The sequence below is a fragment of the Sardina pilchardus genome, chromosome 9, assembly GCF_963854185.1.
Source record: "Sardina pilchardus chromosome 9, fSarPil1.1, whole genome shotgun sequence".
NCBI classification, from domain to species: Eukaryota; Metazoa; Chordata; class Actinopteri; order Clupeiformes; family Clupeidae; genus Sardina; species Sardina pilchardus.
This window is the reverse complement of record NC_085002.1, coordinates 29,288,358-29,304,914: the sequence shown is the minus strand read 5'-3', so window position 1 is coordinate 29,304,914 and position 16,557 is coordinate 29,288,358. Positions and strand designations below refer to the sequence as shown.

The window sequence follows — 16,557 nt, the reverse complement described above, 5'->3', positions numbered from 1 at the left end:
TGTGTTTGTGTGTTTGTGTGTGTGTGTGTGTGTGTGTGTCAGATTTTTGGCTTTTGGTGTGTTGGTGTGTATGTCTGCTTGTCTTTTGGAGAATGTGTGCTTGAGATCTGTTTTGTGTGTCAGTGTGTGATGTATGTGTGTTTGTCTTGAGTATCTGATAGTTTTGTGTGTTTATCCCCCCCCCCCCCCCCCCCCCCCACACACACACACACACACACACAACACCCCCACGTGTAAGATAGCATGGCCAAGGGTCATCCTGGCTACATGGTCACCATTATGTAATAATCTTAGATAGGTTAGTTAGGTAAGAATCTCTTGTTAGGTATGTTATCATGACCAAACAGTTTTGGGTATCCTCACATCCATTGCATCCCCTTAGAAATATAAAGGTTCTATCTGATATTTTTGTTAAAATTGAGTTATTGACATACTCTTAAGTTTATAGGGTGAAGTTAGGTGTGATTTGAAGTTGTATGTGTTTTTTGCGACATTATATCTAAAAAGTCCACTTATTCCACTTATCAATACAACAATATATATGGAATTCTAAAAGGTTGAATGCAGCTAGAACCCGATCATTCTAAGGGAACGATTGGCATTCTATGGGAAGCCACCCAGCTGCTACTATATGGCTGTGTGAAGCCCCGCAGATGCTATTATATGACCATGTGAAGCCACCCAGGCTACGCAGGACTTCTGCACGCCTTTCAGGCTGTTCAGTAGATACTTTTTAACTTGCATAAGTCAGCGGGAAGAATTCGCACGGATACTGTTGACGCAAACCATTATGGTTATCAGCACACGCGGAGGAACATAAGGCTCATCAATCATATAATGGGCAGATTATCTGCAGCCGCACAGTAGTGTTTGTTTGGAGTTAGCGCCCATATGCCACTTAGTCTTGCTGTCTAGTTGTGCCGGTGACTTATGTGTGTCACATGAGTCCCTTATGCAACACTCTTATGACAGCTCTTTTATGAGTGGAGAGGGTTGGCAGGGGGCCAGGCAGGGGGCCAGCCCGGGGTCCACATTAACCCACCGGGAGATGGCTCCTCATGCTTGCTCTCTCTTGGAGGAGGTTATGGTCATAGATAGGAGCCTTATCATAGCTTATCGCGCTAAATGGAATGCCATTTTGTTATGTTATGATTTTTTTTGTCATAGATTCAGTGGTCAACAGTTTAGATGTAAAATGTCTGTGTACCTCATGCATCAGGAGCCTTGTCCAAGTTGTAGTTGATCTAGTACTATACATAATCTCCAATTATACCAAGCAGGATCCAAGCAGAGGACCCTAGTGTAGGCTGACTTTATTCACTGCCTTGCCCCAGCTTTGCAGGTCGTGCTGCCGTCATTGTCACGGCAGCAGGAGGGGAACGTTCGGAATATTTCTAAAGCTCTTTATTTGTTGCCTTTTTCTGACCAATTACCCTCCACACACAAACTGAAGTAGGTCAGCCGTAGTGTGGCACATTTGCAGGGCCTGCTCTGACTTCTTTCCGTTGTGCTTTTGTTGGTGTACTCTACATGTTTGTGTGTGTGTGTGTGTGTGTGTGTGTGTGTGTGTGTGTGTGTGTGTGTGTGTGTGTGTGTGTGTGTGTGTGTGTGTGTGTGTGTGTGTGTGTGTGTGTGTGTGTGTGTGTGTGTGTGTGTGTGTGTGTGTGTGTGTGTGTGTGTGTGTGTGTGTGTGTGTGTGTTCTTATTTTTGACTGTTTTCTTGTCCTGTCAGACTGTCCATTTGCTTCTATCTGTGTACTAATTTGTGTTTGTGTCATTTCAGTGTTGTGTCTCTGTGTATGTTCCGTGCTGCTTCTGCTGTGTGGCTGTGTGATTTGACTGTTGCTGTGTCAGGTGGCCTAGAGGCTTCACAATGTTGCTTAACACTCCTTTCACCTCAGCACTCTACAGCACCCCCTCCCCACTCCATAAACACACACACACACACACACACACACTTCACCTTTGAACTCAGTATCATGGAAGGGCCATTAGTGGTAGAAGATTCCACTCAGGGAGCTTTTGTTGTGTGTGCTGTGGACCTTTGAAGTTCTGCCGCCTATAAATGTCAATATGACCCACTACCCCCCTTCTCTGGACTCAGTGCCCTCTGTATCGCTCCACAATACGTGTACACACACACACACACACACACACTGACACATAATCACACATAATCACACATACACACACACACACACACACACACACACACACTGACACATAATCACACACACACACACACACACACACAGTCACAGTCACAGAAGTCATTCACTCACCCACACACACATGCATAAACACACTCACACACACATACACTCTCTATCTCTTTCCTCTAGTCAAAGCCATCGGTATGTGCGGCTCGATGTGATGTTGTGCGCTGCTCCTGTACACAAGCCGTACTCTGTAATTCTGTGGTCAGCTCTGTGGTGCTGCTGTGTCCAGTCCCGTTTGAGTAGCCGTCGTATCCGTGGTGATGATGATGATGATGATGATGATGATGATGATGATGATGATGCTGATGCTGGCGTGATGGCATGAGTCTCCCTGCATGTGTCGTGAGGGCAGAATGCTTAACCGTGTGTGCGCCATTCTCCATCTGTGAATCTGTCTGGTGACCTCATGTGCATCGCTGAACTGTCAGGCTGACGTCTCACTCATTCTTTTAAGTCGTGAAGGTGGCCATTGGCTGACATGTGTTTGGTTGATGTGTTTCTGGCCAATCGTAGGAGACAGGAGGCGGGATGAACAGCCAGCCGCAGTGGGGCGGGCCAGAGAACGGCACATCCATGCCCCCGCCACACAACGCCTACAGCGGGCACGGAGAGAGGGGCCGCGCACTGTCCACCTCCTCCACCAAGGTAACGCTCCTCCCCTCCGGCTATCCATCTTCTTCCTCCTCCTCTCCCTCCTCCTAATCCTCCTTTTCCTCCTCTTCTCTCTTCTTTTTCTTCCATCTCTTCTTCCTTATACTCCTCCTCTTCTCCCTCCTTGTGTTCTTCCTCTTCCTCCTCTTCCTCCTCCTCGTCCACTTCTCTGTCGGCCCTGTCTGTCCCTACTCTGTCCTCTTGCTTCCCAGTGCATTCACTCCCAGTTGGGCCTATGCACCCATTTGTCCTTTTCTGAGGCGTGTGTTGAGAGGAAACTAGCTTTGGTCAGATCCACCCATTCATTTTGATGGAATGTGACCATGTGAAGGGCAGATAAACCCATGGGTACTTCCCACGAGCTGCAAGCTTTTATCAGTGCCTGCTGGGCTGTAGGCAGCGGATGCAAGGTTTGTCTTCATGGTTGGTAGTTTTAGCTAGTCTGGCTCTGCCTGTCTACTGTACGTACTTCCGCTCAATTTCTTTTCCCTACAGTACTCCGTCTGGAATAGCTTGATCCGCCCTCGTTTACTCCGGCTCCAGGACGCCTGACCAACCAGTGAACAGAGGGCGCTCCTGAGAGCCATTGGCGTTTAAGTGGGAAGCCTATCGTTATCATTGTGTCCCCCGCGGTGGACGTACGTCATTACCGAACGTTATTGATTGAACTCCAATGATTTCAAACTTCAGACAAGCGTCCACCAACCAGGAAATAAACGTTTGCAAATGGATCAAGGCCAGGCTCTCTGCAAAGTCAGGTAGCTACTAGGTATCAAAAGTAAAGATCATCAGTGCAGCATCTGTGAAGTCAGAGAGTGAACCTGAAGAAGCTGATGGTGAAGCTAATCATTGGCTATAAATAAGCAATCTAGGGTTGTCAATCGATTAAAAAAGATAATCTAATTAATTACATACTCTGTGATTAATTCATCTCAATTAATCACACATATCATTTTTGATGTGATTGTGAAGTATTTTAAATATTTCAATTTAAATGAGTCATTGTGTAATCAGCACTAGTGACATTAATCGAAATGAATCAGTTATTTTGCCCTCAATCAGTCTATATATTATACCAGTGTGTGGTGGTGATTTTTACCTCAGAAGTCTGATATTCCGACATATCACCAGCACCTGGTATCCCAAAATGGGCAGAGGACGGGAATGTTGTTTTTCTAGGTAGATTTAGATGCTTGGTGTTACGTGGGCCTAGTTGGTTCATAACGGAATGCATGCGGATCTGTCTTTGCGAGCACTCGGCTCTAGACTGGACGTGGAGTTCTGAGTTTTAAACAGGAGCGGGGAACGGAGGAAGCCCAACGTGTTGGACAAGTTTTGCTGTGCGATATTTGACATGTAAATGCTGCCGCCGCAGTCTCCGCATGATGCTGTCCACAACCAAAGCACACGGTGACTCAGCAGGGTTCTGGGTTGGAGGCGCAGCAATGGGATGTGTGTGTGATGCCAGGTTGCCCTCTGCCATGATAATGAGGTGTGTGTGTGTGTGTGTGTGCGTGTGCACCCATGACTCGGCAGGCATTGGCTTTTAGAGAAGCAGCGATGGTGCCTGTGTGTGTGATGCCAGGTTGCCCTCTGCCATGATAATGGTGTGTGTGTGTGTGTGTGTGTGTGTGTGTGCGCGTGTGTGTGCGCCCATGACTCGGCAGGCGTTGGCTTGTAGAGGAGCAGCGATGGTGGCTGTGTGTAATGCCAGGTTGCCCTCTGCCATGCTAATGAGGTGATAATGAGTCAGCTCCGAGGATCCTGCAATGCCTGAGACTGAGCTTGTGGTGGCAGCACAGCACCAACAGTCACAGGGACACGTTCACATTCACAGCTCCGCTCCTGACCGGCCTCTGCTGTGTCTCTGTGCAGTGCTCCTGCTGTTAGAAAACACTGCGTGTGTGTGTGTGTGGATGTGATGCTGGTAGAAAAACACTCCATGTGTGTGCATGTGATGCTGTTAGAATAACATTCCCTGTGTGTGACGTGGTGCTGTTAGAATAACACTCCGTGTGTGTTATTGTGCTGGTGCGGTTAGAACACTCCATGGGTGTTAAGAGTTTGGTCAGGGCAGTTTCACTTGCGGTCTCCTGTAAAGTAGCAATGCGTCTGTGCTGTCTGTGTTCAGTGCTGATGGTTTACTGGAGTCTCTTGCCATGTGGTTTGGCCACACGCTCCGCCATTTATTAACACAAAATTCATACATAACCACCTCAATATTGATTTCTCTTTCCTTCTCTCCCTCTCCCTCTCTATCCCTCATTCTCTCTCTCTCTCTCCCTCTCTATCTCTCCCTCTCTATCCCTCATTCTCTCTCTCTCATTCTCTCTCTCTCTCCATATCTCTCTCTCTGGTCAGCCTCCGTCGGCCCGTGAGCAGCTGGCCCTGACGCTGGGCGGTGGTGGCCTGAACTCGGACGCTCCGCGCACCAGCCGCGACTCCCTGCACTGCTCCAGCGGCTACAGCACCCAGACCACCACGCCCTCCTGCTCCGAGGACACCATCCCCTCCCACGGTCAGTGCACCTCCACCCCCCTCCTCACTCACCCACACCCCCAACCCCAACCGCGCTGCTGCTGCTGCTGCTGCTGCTGCTGCTGCACCTCCACCCTCCACCTATGCCTGAACCACTGGACCCAGCCGCATGTCTTTGTGTCTTTATCTCCCTCTCTCTCTTTCTCTCTCTTTCTGTCTGTCTCTCTCTCTATCTCTATCTATCTGTCTCTCTCTGTCTGTCTGTCTCTGTCTCTATTTGCCTCTCCATTTATCTCTTTCTGTCTGTCTCTCTCGCTCTCTCTGTCTGTCCCTCTCCTTTCTTTCTTTCTTTCTTTCTTTCTTTCTTTCTTAGTCAGTCTGTTATTTAGTCACAGACCACCTCTCTCTCTCGCTCTCTTTCACTCTGGTTCTCTATCTCTCTCATTCTTGTTCTGTATCTCTATCGCTCTCTTTTTCTGTCCTTCCACTAGTGTTCCTCATGGCCATGATGGCAGCATGTTTGTGTATGGAATCCTGCAAAACTTCTCCTCTCTCCATCTGCTCACAACATAGCCTTCTGTAGCGTGCCGTGCGCACACACACACGTATTTACATTCACAAGCACACATGCACACACACACATTTTCATATTCACATTCACATTCACATGCACACACACAAATTCACACATACAGAAGTGTTTTCACGCCCAGGTTTTCATGACAATCATTTCCTCAGAACAAAAGCTTTGGCTACTGTTAAAATTGCTGTGGCTTTCAGTAATGTCAGAGGTCTATTTACACACACGCACGTTTTTCTCCCCAACACACACGGAAACAGTCCCCCCCTTTCATGTATCTGTAGTTCGAAAACATATACCTGGAAGTATTTGTCCACAAAGTCCGCAAGGGACTTTTTTTCTGCACGCATTTCCCAGACCAGTCATTGTTTACTGTAGAAGTCAAACAGTCCCCTCGCTGCCAGATTCATTAGCATTGAGTTTGGATCTCACAACACCATCTGTGTGTTTTGACTCCTCTCAGCCTGAGTCACCCCGAGAAAGCCCGACTCATTAGAGATGCCACAGGCTCTGTGCAGCGCGAGGCAAGGCAACTTTATTCATATAGCACATTTTGTACAGCAGAGCAGCCCAATGTGCAGCCCAAGCAGCAGAAAGAAAGATAAAAAGAAGTAGGAAATCAAATGTATGAAAATACATCCAAACTAAAAAGTGCATAAATGGATAGATAAATAAATATACGCATAATGTACCTATACCAGTAGCATGTAAAATCAAATAGGATAGCTGACTAATTAACTGAAGGCATCAGAAAACAGTTTAGTTTTCAGTCTTGATTTGAAACTGGTAACTGTAGGGGCGAATCTAATATTATCAGGAAGTTCATTCCACTCAACTGCAGCATGACTAGGTTTTGTAAGCAGATTCACCCCCCCCCCCCCCCCCCCCACACACACACACACAGCCTGTAAATATGTTTACATTACTCTGCACAACCCATATGCACATACGCACACAAACACAGACATACATAAACGAGTGTTTCCATAAAAACACAGGTATTATGCAGGCTATGCATTGACGCAGTTTGTGTTGCATCACTTAAGCAATGCTGCATGAAGCCTGTTGACAAATGATGGTGATGACGCTGTTGACCACCTGTCAATCAACATCAGCCCCGCCCCACCCCCCTCCTTTGCTAGCTTATTGTGTGACCTGTGTGTGGATGCGTCCCCCACCCCACCTGACGTCCGTCCGAACCCCTCCACCCCCCCACCCCCCTGCGTCCATTCCTGCATTCGCATCACACTCTGGAGAAGCACAACATCCACATCAACAGCCGTGATCTCTTTGTTTCTGGACCTCCGTTTAAAACACGCCTCTATATTCTCTTTCAGCCGTAAAGAAAGAACCTCCACTCTATGGTAGGTTGGAGTATGTACATGTATGTATATATATCTCTTCCTGTACTGGTTCATATCCATTCCCTCGTCGTCCACTCCATACTGACCTCAGCACTCTTCACCTGTTGGGGCTGGTCAGCCCTCCATCCTCCTAATGCCCGTCAGTGGGAGTGGACATCTGTGCTGTGAAGCCACGTCATGTCATGCCCTTTGACTGCTCAGAGAACCAATGGGGGGGACTGTATGAGCCACACTGGGGTCTATGGGGACAGAGCACTTTTTACTGAGTTGCTAGAGTGCAGAGAGAACAAGTGTGTGTGTGTGTGTGTGTGTGTGTGTGTGTGTGTGTGTGTGTGTGTGTGTGTGTGTGTGTGTGTGTGTGTGTGTGTGTGTGTGTGTGTGTGTGTGTGTGTGTGTTGGTCGTAACAGATTAATTGCCCCCTAAAGGCATTAATGTTCATGTGAGGGTCTGCATGTCACGCCATTGCCCAGAAATTGTGTGTGCGTGTAGTTGTACACACATACAGTACGTCGATGGGTGGGTGGTGTTCCTGGCTTTTTTTCCTCATCAACTGATAAGCTCAGTGTTTCACCGATCCAGTGTGTCAGCTTCCTGCTCCAGGAATAGCGCTGTGTGTGTGTGTTTATGGGTGAGTGCATGGATAGGGGTGTATGTGTGTGTGTGTGTGTGTGTGCGCGCGTAGAGGCTGTGTGGAAATTAGTCAAGGGTGAGGGGACAGTGACGTCTCAAGTCTGATGGCGGTGGCCTGCTCTCAAACACTGCTGTTGTCTACGCTGGTGGCGAGACAGTCAGATGTTCTGCCTGCGTACTGACTGCCCCCCCTCCCCCTCCCCACACACACACACACACACACACACACACACTTTCATCATCCTTAGTTTCCAGCTCGTGGAGCGGCTCACACTCTCGCCAGGGCCTCCCCGCTGGCCGTCCGTGCCAAAGCAAACTCCCGCTTGGCGCGAACCGCTACAGTGCACTTATCAGACTTAGCGCCTCGGCCTTTTATAGGCCTGCATCAAGTCATATTTTCCACTTAAGGGCGAAGGCGCACTATATTGTGGGTTTATTGTTTTTTCCCCCCCTAGTTTTTCATAAATGCTCTCATTGTTTCTATTGTTTCTGTGTGTGTTAAAAATCTCATGGAACAACTGTGTCATCCCACATGAGTAAGACTTATTACAAAGGCTTAGTGTTGGTAAATGTAAAAATCGTGATTCTTATTGTCTATTTTCTCTCTTTTTCCCCTTCCATATCTCTCTCTCTCTCTCTCCCTCATTCTCTCTCGCTTATCTGACCTGACCTCTCAGACTACGACTACATCTCGCTGCACGGCGGCGAGGACGGCCGCAGCCCGACGGACTTCGACAAGTCGTGCACGGTGCCGCGCAACAGCGACCTGAGCCTGCAGTACCGCAAGCTGTTCCAGAGCAAGCGGCCGGCGTCCACCGTCAGCCTGCTGGCCGACCCCGAGCCCCCGGCGCCCGCCTCCTCCCAGCATGCCCTGCAGCAGCACCAGCAGCGCGCCGGCCCGCACGTGGCCACCATCCGCCGCAAGCCCTCGTCCAAGCCCAGCTTCCGCCGCGGCACCATCAGCGGCGGCGTGCCCATCCCCATCAGCACCCCGCAGGTGCCCCTGCGCCCGTCCGCCTCCACCGTGGGCCTCGGCCCGGACGACGGAGGCAGCAGCGCCGTGCCCGCGGACGGCTGGGGTGGCGGTGGAGGAGGAGGAGGAGGAGGAGGAGGAGGAGGAGGAGGAGGAGGAGGAGGGGGGCACCCTGAGCTGACGAGCCACTCGCGCCATAGCCTGTGCCAGTCCACGCAGAGCCTGAACACGGCGGTGGCGGCGTCGCCCTACTACTCGCTGTACCCCGGGCAGCAGCCGCTGGGCAACAGCACGGAGCAGCTGTACCAGCTCAACAAGCAGCAGCAGTTCGCCCTGCACCAGCAGCAGCAGAGGCAGTACCAGCAGCAGCAGCAGCAGCACTACCAACAGCAGCAGCAGCAGCAGCATCAGCAACACGTGCAGCAGCAGCATCAGCAGCAGCAACACCTGCAGCAGCATCAACAACACCTGCAGCAGCAGCATCAGCAGCAGCAACACCTTCAGCAGCAGCAGCAGCAGCAGCAGCATCAGCAGCAGCAATATCAGCAGCAGCAGCAGCATCCTCAGCAGCAGCATCCGCAACACCATCAGTATCAACAGCAGCAGCAGATGCACTACCAGCAGCAGCAGATGCCCCTGCCGCCAGGCTACCCGCACCAGGCAGACCACGCCCTGCACAACAACGGCAAAGTCAACGCCGCGGGCCTGTCGGGAGAGAGCGGGCACGGCACCCCGGCGCTGCCCTTACCGCTTCAGCAGCAGGTTGGCGTCGGAGGCTCTGAGTCCCCGGACGAGGGCACGAGCTCCACGGAGGCCTGCGGAGGAGGAGGCGGCGACATGCTGACCATGATCCGCCGCGGGGTCAGGCTGAGGCGGACGATCACCAACGACCGCTCGGCACCCGCCATCGTCCCCAACCATCTCAACTAGAGCCGGCGCCTGCTGGTACCCGCATTAGTGCGGAGCAGTGTGGTACCACTGCGCAACCCAGCACCCCCCCTGCCCCCCATCGCTCTCCTCCTCCTCCTCCTCTTCATCCTCCCTCCTTCATGTCCCTGGACAGAAACATTTGAGCCTTTGAAGGAGGAGGTCTGTTTCAGTCGTGTCCTCAAAAGTAAAGTCCCAAAAAGGTCGAATAGAAATCGACAGAGGGGGAGAAAAAACAAAGATGTTTGTTTGGGATTTTTAGTTTCTCTCTGAAACTGCACTGTGCTAAACAAATGTCGTAGGTGTCAAGCATAGACAGTTGTCCGTGTGAATGTTGCCTCTTATTGATCAATAATTTAAAACTTGTTGGCTATATATATATAGACCACCAGAGCTTAAGATATATATACAGTATATAAATATATATATAGAAGTTATATGTTTATATTGTCATTGAGAAAAAATGATGAAAAATGGCCTTGCTTATTTAGTCTTACTCTTGCCTCTGGTCAGAAACTGTATATATTAGTGTTCTATTGGAGAAAGCGTGTATTGTATTTTTTGTTTGTTTTGATGTTTTTATTTGATTTTATTTTTTGGTTGGTAATATAGCACTGGCGTCTTCTCCCAGGTATCTATTTTTGTACAGAAGCTGGACTGGGTATCAAAAACGACTGGAGTTCTGCCTTTGAAGCCCTACTTCGCCCAGCTGGGGTCTGGCTGGGGTCTGGCTGGGGTCATGTTGCTGACCGTACAGGTGAGCACATGGGGCTCGAAGGTGCCGAGAAAGAGAGAGAAAGCCTGATGGTCAAAAGATGCGATTCAGAGACTTGTGGGAGACTAGTTTGGACAATGAGCGGGAGAGTTTCTAAAGTGATGAAAGAGGCAGTTTGGTGTTTTTGGACAGAGACAAAGCCAGTGGTCTGCACTCAGCACACTGCCCCCTATGGTTAGGAGGGCTTATTTCAACTGGGACCAGGGGCAAGCCTGTTCTTCTGAATGTGTTCTGTTCATTTTAAGTTCTTTGATTTTATTTTATTGGCTTAGTGGCATCCTCCCGACAAATCGTTTCAGGTAAAGATTTTTCTTATGTTGTTCTCTAAGTGCTTTATTCCAGGGGTGTCAACGTCCTGTTCTCTTAATTGAATGTGGTGCTATTTTGAGTTTTGTTCTGTTTTCAGGCCGAGCTGTCAAATAGCCAAATCAATTTGATGAAGTTCCATACATGTCCTTTTTTCTGTGTGTGTATGTGTGTGTGTATTTTCTGCAGGCTGTTTTTTTTTTTTTAATTAAAAAAGAAAAACTCCCCATGTCCAAATGTCTGCCCCTTGGCCCCTGTTTGAAGTAAAGGGTTCTCACGTTCTAAGCTGGTTCTTGAAAGCGGGGTCTGTGTCGGAGGCCTATTCACTGCTCGCCCTGCAGCCGTGGGCCACATGGAGGCTGCGCCTACTGAGGAAGTGGCCTTCCTCTGACACACTCCCACTGGCCAATGAGAAACCCCTCTGACCTGCACACACACACACACACACACACACACACACACACACACACACCCGGCTCCTTCTCCCAACCTGGCGTGGCTCATCTCCGCGTACACACACAGTCAGAGTTGCTCACACACACACACACACACACACACACACACACACACACACACACACCGAGCTCTCGATGCTGTTGGCGCAGTCAGGCACGTTGTTCATGACGTTCTTAGTTCTTTTTGTTTTTATCATGACTCATAGTCACATCAATGTTATTTTATTTTGTATTGCCTTTTGCTCTTTTAATTTTATTTTATTTTTGTCCTTTGCTCTTTGCTGTTTACTTGTTTATTGCATTTGAGACTAAGCCCAGCCACTGAGGGCCCTCTCTTCTTCAGTCAATAAATTTCATTTGATCGGAGATCCTCACCGGTATCAAGCGAGTTGGATTTCTATTGCTGACAAGGCGTTGTTTTCTTCTACACAACGTGTGTGTGTGTGTGTGTGTGTGTACTGTGTGTGTGTGTGTGTACTGTGTGTGTGTGTGTGTACTGTGTGTGTGCACTGTGTGTGTGTGTGTGTGTGTGCACTGTATGTTTTGGAAAGGAGAACAATGCCTGCGTATGGGTGTTGTGTGCTCATTTGAATGTGGGTGAAACTGATGCGGGCCATTAGCCTTCACTGTGTTTCTTTCCCACTTCCTGCTTGCCTGTGCGTTTGAATCTGGTCGTGTGTGTGTGTGTGTGTGTCAGACCAGGGGAAGACTAAGCATTCTCGATTGTTGACCAACAGTCTGAAACTGAGACCAAAGATTTTAAAGATGTTTTATTAGAATTTCAAATGATCGTTCAGTTTCCAGTGTAAACATACAGTATATACACATGTTTTGATTCATTCAAAATCCTTTGGAATAAACAGTACAGTGCTATATCAGATCATCCTCATAAGACAACAGTAGCTGCCTGGTGGGAAAGATATAGTCTACTGAATATAAAGCATGACCTTGATGATCCAGTGCACTCACATCATCATTTCTGTTTTTATTGGAGCTCTGATCTTAGACGAGATTACAGGAGTCCACTGTGAGAACTGACCCTCCCACAGTGTGGTCAGCTAGCGGGCTAATCTGGACCGTGGCTCTCGCTCCGCCTTCTGACAGCGCCGTCCATTAGAACAGCTCTTTTCAAAAGGACAACAAAACTGGCTGGCCAGTCATCAGAGAATTGGGCTGAAACGAGAGCTCATGCTGGCACACACACTGCATTAGCCTCTTTCTCTTTCTCTATCTCTCTTGCTCTCTCCATCTCTCTCTCTCTTCCCTCTTTCTTCCCCTCCCTATCTCTTGCCCCCTCTTTCTCTCCGCCGTCTCGTGTTCCTCCGTGAGACTGTCGTCCATTCTCCTCCTCGGCCGCGCACCTGACACCTCACCCTCACACCTGTCGCCACCGATCCGGTTTCCTCCTCCTCCGCAATCCACTGTATGGCCAAGCTGCATTGTTGTGCTGCATCCTTCCTTTCTCCTCTCTCTCTCTCTCTCCCCCTCTCCTTCCCTCCTCTGCCCCTTATCCTCTCATGTCGCTGGTGTCATTGTGGTTTGTGCACAGGTGATCACCTTACCTGGGGGGCTTTTCTCTTCGGAGGGACGCGAGGAGGACTTAGGAGGCCTCCCTCCCCGTGCAGGTGATGGCTCTGTCTGGGCTGCCGCGGCGGTGCAGAGAGGGTAATTACAGAGCTTATCGGCGGGCCGCGGGGCACGTTTGATGGGCTTAGGGGGCCCGGCCGCAGGGGAACGACCCCTCACTTGGGTCCTGTGTGAGTGATCTTGGCTTTGCCTGGCTCGGCTCCTGTAAACGCTTAAACTGATGTAATCACGCTCACATCGTGTGTGTGTGTGTGTGTGTGTGTGTGTAATCATGGCCACGTCAGATTTAGACAGCTCTTTCAATTTAAAGGCACAGTCAGCGATTTTAACGCAATTTCAAGCCCATAACATTTTTCTCCTCCTCAATCCGCTAGGTGCCCATCCTGTGAGTTCACTGTTAAAAAAAGGGTCTTTGTAAGCAAGCCAGGCCCAGAAGACTGGAAACACATTGGAGACAGCCAAAAAAACAGTTTCTCTTGGAGGATTGAAAGGAGGGGTGAGCCGGTCCTTTATTCAAATATGGTGTACGCTGTTTTTGGCAAAAGATTCTGCTAAGAAATTGAAATCTAAACATAAACAAACGTGATGTTATGCGCCGTCACTGACTGCACCTTAAAGAGGTTCCAGAGGAGTGATCTTGCTTCTTCAGTCCTGTCACACACACGTCCCCTTTACGCTGTTTTTTTATTGCGGAGTAATTGGGCCTTTTCACTGCCTGTCATTTTTGCTCACATTGACATGAGACATGACAAATGAAGCCCAGCGCCGACCCCAAATCTTCTGGCAGAGAAGGTACTCTACTCTACTCTACTCTACTCTCAGCTGCAGTGTATTACCAGTGTGAGACATGACCTAGAAACTGAACGGAATTAAATCTGCTCCTGTGTTAGAACAAAGAAATCTGACATGACATGCTATATTATTCACTGTGGAGTGGGGAGGTGGGATCACTCTGAGCTTAACTCAGAGTTTCCATGAAACTAGCTAACATGTTGAAAACTGACTAACTTTTAAACTCAAACTATTCGGCTTGTCAACAGTGGGATCTCTGTAGGCTATCTAAGGGCCTACACGCGCACACACACACACACACACACACACACACATAAGTAAGTGTGTGTGTGAGTGAGTGTCGGGACAGATAGAAGAAGTGAGAGCGAAAGCAGAGCTCAGAGGAATCCTGGTGCCTTTGTCTCTACATACACACACACACACACACACTCACTCTTCCGCTCTCCTCCTGAGTGAATGAATGAAAAGCGCAGTGGTTGTGGTTCATTGAGATGTTTGGGAGAGAGCTGTCATGAGCTGTCATGCTCCTGAAGAATCTCCACACGGTCATCGACCGGTCAACTCCGTCACCACACCGCTGACCTTCATGTGCTCAGGCTCAATAATCTTCCTGCAGAAGTCTCAATAACCTTCACGGCAATGATCGTACTGTACAATGCTCCAGAAATCAGTATAGTGTTTTTTGAGGTTCCATGTGGTATTTGATAGGTTGGATTTGAACTGAAGGGGGTGAGAAAGCATTGATGTGTAGGGCTGTCATCCGATGCCATTCTCTGAAGGCACTTGATCTCTCATCATACATCTCTTTGGGCTGCACTGTCTCTCACACACACTAGCACATGCATGGGTATGTGTTCAATTCTACCGCTAAATGAATAATGGCATTTAAATGCTAGTGGTGGGAGGAGAGCAGTAAAGCTGAGACCTTCACATGGAAAGTTTGAATAATCATTTACATATTTAACAATCTCATATTTTCTGTGCGTGGAATTCATCACCTTTCACTTCACTTGCTGTAGTTGGGCTACTGCAAAGATTTGAATCTCAAACGGGCCAATTGCAGTAGGCGATGGATAACGGCCTCATTTTCAGTATCTGGTAAATAACAGCAACAGCTTCCTTGATGTAAAGTATTTAGTCTGGGGTGTTTATGGCAGCTAATCAGCATTACATAATTTGTAAGTAATAAACACTCTCAGATCAAGGACCTGGGACAATGTCATGTTGTTATTTATATAGATGAGTGAGTCGTCTTTTGCCAAGCGTCAAGGGTAAACAAACCTTATCTGACAGATCCCGTAAACAACAGTCAGCATGACTAAGCACTCAAAGATGGAGTGTGATCCCGGCTGTGATCTCATCCGTCCTGGATTCCATTCGCTATTACACGCCTCTTGCGTGAGCCTGCTTCACCTGTCCTCCTCGCCGTCGGACACTAGGGGGCAGCAGACGCGGACAAACCTAAAGAGAGGGAGTCATTTCCAGTCAGCGGCGGGCCATTCCGGTCAGCAGACGTATGAGGAATTGTTACGCCGTTTGCCGGCTGTCTGATGATCCAAGCTGAGTAAGGCATTGGGCGAAGATATATTTCTACTATTTTAGCCTCAAGTGGCTGGTTTGTGCTTGAAATGATCCGATTGGACATTATTTAAAAAAAAAAAAAAAAAAAGAACATTACAAAATCACATTTTTTTGCCATGTGATACATTTTCCACAACATCTTCCTGTTTGAAAAGACTGCTCTTTGAGGGCCTGATTTTAGCAGCAATGGGGACTTCACCGATGAATCAAATGACTAACTGTACAATCAGTTAGAAAGCCCATCTGGAGTCGCCTTTCGGCCTCTTTCACACGCTCACTCTCACTACTGTTATGAGCAGGCCATGCCTGACTGAGCACAAGGTGAGGAGGCCCTAGTCTAGAGGTTGCTGCTCTCATTTCCGTACGCTGTTTCAGCGGAGTGAGAGTTGTCCGGGTGGTGCCGCGGCCGCCGCTGGTGGTGCTGGTGGTGGTGCTGGTGGGGGATGGGAGGTGGATGTGATTCACCGTTCTATCATTCCAGCCCTGCTGCCTGCTGTTGAGTCACTTCCAGAACGTTAAGTTTATCCAACTGAGACAGCCCTCAGCCACGCCGCCACGCTGACCACAAACACACTGAGCGCTGGAGCCCTCAACTTTGCCCCAGTTACCACAGCCTACTGCAAATCTTTAGAGAGCCAGAGAGAGTGAGTGTGTGTGTGTGTGTGTGGTGTGTGTTTGCTTGCTTGCACATGACATTGAGACACGGGGAGCTTGTGTCACTGAAAACAACACCATCCTTCAAAAGGAGGGAGGTCAGTGAAAGAGTGAACTCAAAAGCCCGCGACTCCTCCTCAACCCCCCCGCGGTCAATGGGCCATATTGTGATCCCCCTCGCCCTGGATGTCTTCGGTTGCCGTGGGAGATGGTGTGTGTGGTGCGCCTGTCAGTGGCTCCGCGTGTGTCTCATGGCGAAAGTCCCGCTCGTCTGTTGTTTCAGGTGATTGTGTGAGGCCCAGCGTTCGTGCACTCCCTCCTGTCTTGTCCGCTCCCGAGAGCGGCGTTCCGGCTCGGGACTCTTAAGGACAGCTGCCTCTTAAGATCTGGTTCTCCTATGGCTGCAGGACGGTTTAGTCATATTAAATAGCACATTGTCATGGTGTGACCAAGCTTTGGGGGAATTCTGCACCCGGAGCCTTTCCCTGGCATGTACAGATGAGACTAACCTCAAGGCAGTTGGGTGGAATTGCCAATATTAGTTACATTTTGACACAGAATAGTGCATTGCGGCCATAACTGGG

At 49.0% G+C, this 16,557-nt stretch overlaps 1 protein-coding gene across 1 annotated transcript in view; it reads left to right on the top strand.

Moving 5' to 3' along the window:
* Nucleotides 1-11,725, top strand: part of mtss1 (MTSS I-BAR domain containing 1) — a 75,408-nt gene extending 63,683 nt beyond the window's left edge. The window contains exons 11-15 of the mRNA XM_062544639.1: nt 2,733-2,864; nt 5,232-5,388; nt 7,266-7,292; nt 8,601-8,985; nt 9,082-11,725. Coding sequence (XP_062400623.1) covers nt 2,733-2,864; nt 5,232-5,388; nt 7,266-7,292; nt 8,601-8,985; nt 9,082-9,826 — 1,446 coding nt within the window. The 3' untranslated portion in view covers nt 9,827-11,725. The remainder of the gene's footprint in view (nt 1-2,732; nt 2,865-5,231; nt 5,389-7,265; nt 7,293-8,600; nt 8,986-9,081) is intronic.
* The last annotated feature ends 4,832 nt before the right edge of the window (nt 11,726-16,557 follow it).